A 2,486-nucleotide genomic window follows, 5' to 3' on the forward strand; every position below is an offset into this window, starting at 1 on the left:
AAAGCCAGTAGCATGGACGTATGACTGAAAGTATGACACAAGGCTCTCGCACGTATGTGTCTGTACATGCGTGTGCATGCGCATGTACACCAAGTTAATATTTGTTTTCATAATCACTGTGTATACATGTACATATATATATATATATATATATATAAATGTGTGTGTGTATGTGTGTGTGTGTATGTATATATATATATATATGATATATGTATATACGTATACTATATTCGTGTACATATATATATATATATATGTGTGTGTGTGTATGTGTGTGTGTGTATGTATATATATATATGTATATATGTATATATGTATACTATATCACGAATACACAACTTAAATATTTCACGATCACTATATTCGTATTCACAATCACTATGTATATATATATATGTGCACTATAATACGAATACACAACTTCAAAATGTCATTGGCTTGTATTGTGTTCTAAATTAGTCCAAGGAGAGCTCTGAATAGAATGCGGCGAGTTTGACAATATCACAGCATAAGATTCTCGCGCTCGTGGCATTCGGCTCAGAGTCTTTCTTAGACTGATTGACACAATACCTTTAATAGATAAGTTTAGATATGTATTCGTGACATATACACACATTTATATATTTATATATATATATATATATATATTAATATAAATATATATATTTATATGCGTATCTATATTTATATTTATGTATATATATATATATCTATATATATACATACGTATATATCAAATATATTTATTTCTATAGATACATACACCCAACGGCCAAACCCAGCAACACACAGTACATATGCACCTAGCCACCAGGTCGGCAGGTCCTGCACACAGTACACGTGTCATCGTCGGGTGCCTGGGTGTTGAAGAAAACTCCGAGTCGTCACTTAACACTCAACAGAGAATAAAGTATGCAGGTTGTTTACGGAAATATATAGGGATAAATACAAATTATTCAAATTCAAGGTGTTGTCGGCTCAACCTCATTAAAAATTTATATCTGAACAAAAAATGTGATTTTCAAAATGAAAGAATCGTTTCAAATCCGGATATATTTAGTTGGTGTAACCCTGTATTGTAGTATGAATCACCCTGCTTTGATTTCCTCTCTCTGTATCTATATAGTCTCTCTTTCTCTCTCTAAAGTAGTAGTATTTACAGTAGAACGGAGAGTAGTAGAGAGATTGTACAAAAGATATGTCGCCTCACTCACCTGAGTCTTACTGACCGCTCAGCGACTTGAAAGCTGTAGAACTCTTTTTGAGACCAAGAGTCTCATGGCTCTTGACTTTTGCTAAAAAGTATGTATTTTGTGCAAAAGTTAAAGTGGGCTAATCTGAACTCTTCAGACTCCAAACATATCAGACTCCAAACATAGTCTTTGGAGTCTCGGCGTGGCCCTCAATAACAGCTTTTCCGAAATTATGCAACAAACACATTCAAATAAGTGAAATAACTTCTGGGGACACTTCAGAGGTTAGAGTTGAGACGAGACAAGGATACAAGTAGCTTTTCCGAAATCATTCAATAAAAACAATTGTCTAATATATAGACCTCGGAGGATTCTCTATTTAAGAGAGAGAAAGAGTAGAGACTAGTAGAGAGGAGACGGGACACGGGGACAGAGAGTCGTCTCTGAGAGAAAAATAACACTCGTCCCGGGCCCCGGGGCTGGCTCACCTACACATTATAAAAAGGCATAGAATCCGCACGTGTATAATTATTACTTTTTTTTTTTAATTGTTATCATCGTTCGTGAACTTGACGGTTGAAATATTATAATATATATGTAGTGCGTATCTAAACGGAAGTATCTCTAGACTCTAGAAAGAGAGGGGCTGTGAATCGAGCGTGTATAGGAAATAAAGTCAGTAGTCGTAGAAATCCATACTACGAGTCAGGAGTTACATATTTTCATACATATCGAGCGCCATGGTTACTGCAACTAAAAAGTCAAAGAAAGGGGAAAAGTCCATCTTCAGGACCAACTTCAAAGTACATGCAATTGATCGCACAGAGGATCCCAATGATCCGTCTAAACGTATAATAAGTAAGAAGTTTGAAGCCGTCTCGCGGCTTGAAGGGAAATCTGACGAAGGATGCAGCATCGTGCTGGACTACCAGAGCGAATTGATCTCCCTAGCCGAAGGTGACAAGGTAGAGCATAGCACACAAAAGCACGTACTCGTTTAGCACAGCAATATCTGAAGACACTCTACAACTTCTTAAAATTTAATTTCGGATGTCATTTATCAAACGTAAACTATACGATGCCTTCCTGTGCTATCTGTTCTTCTGGATTCAGCGAATTTCATTTATACATTACATGCAAAAATCTAATGGTAGAAGGTAGGTGCACACGAGTGTGCAATTGACTAACGTCATATACTTATTGTATACTTTACATATATATCACAATAAACATTTATATGCAAATATATATATATATATTTATACCTATATATACATATATAAATATATATAT

The 2,486-nt window shown here is 35.2% G+C and overlaps 1 protein-coding gene across 1 annotated transcript; it reads left to right on the forward strand.

The window, feature by feature from the left end:
* Nucleotides 1-1,933: 1,933 nt before the first annotated feature.
* SARC_10538 (hypothetical protein) lies at nt 1,934-2,194 on the forward strand (the record flags this gene model as incomplete). Its single annotated transcript, XM_014295416.1, has 1 exon — nt 1,934-2,194. One exon carries the CDS (start codon nt 1,934-1,936, stop codon nt 2,192-2,194), a length of 261 nt encoding a protein of 86 aa, XP_014150891.1.
* Nucleotides 2,195-2,486: the final 292 nt, after the last annotated feature.

Source organism: Sphaeroforma arctica (genome assembly GCF_001186125.1).
Source record: "Sphaeroforma arctica JP610 unplaced genomic scaffold supercont1.1287, whole genome shotgun sequence".
NCBI classification, from domain to species: domain Eukaryota; class Ichthyosporea; order Ichthyophonida; genus Sphaeroforma; species Sphaeroforma arctica.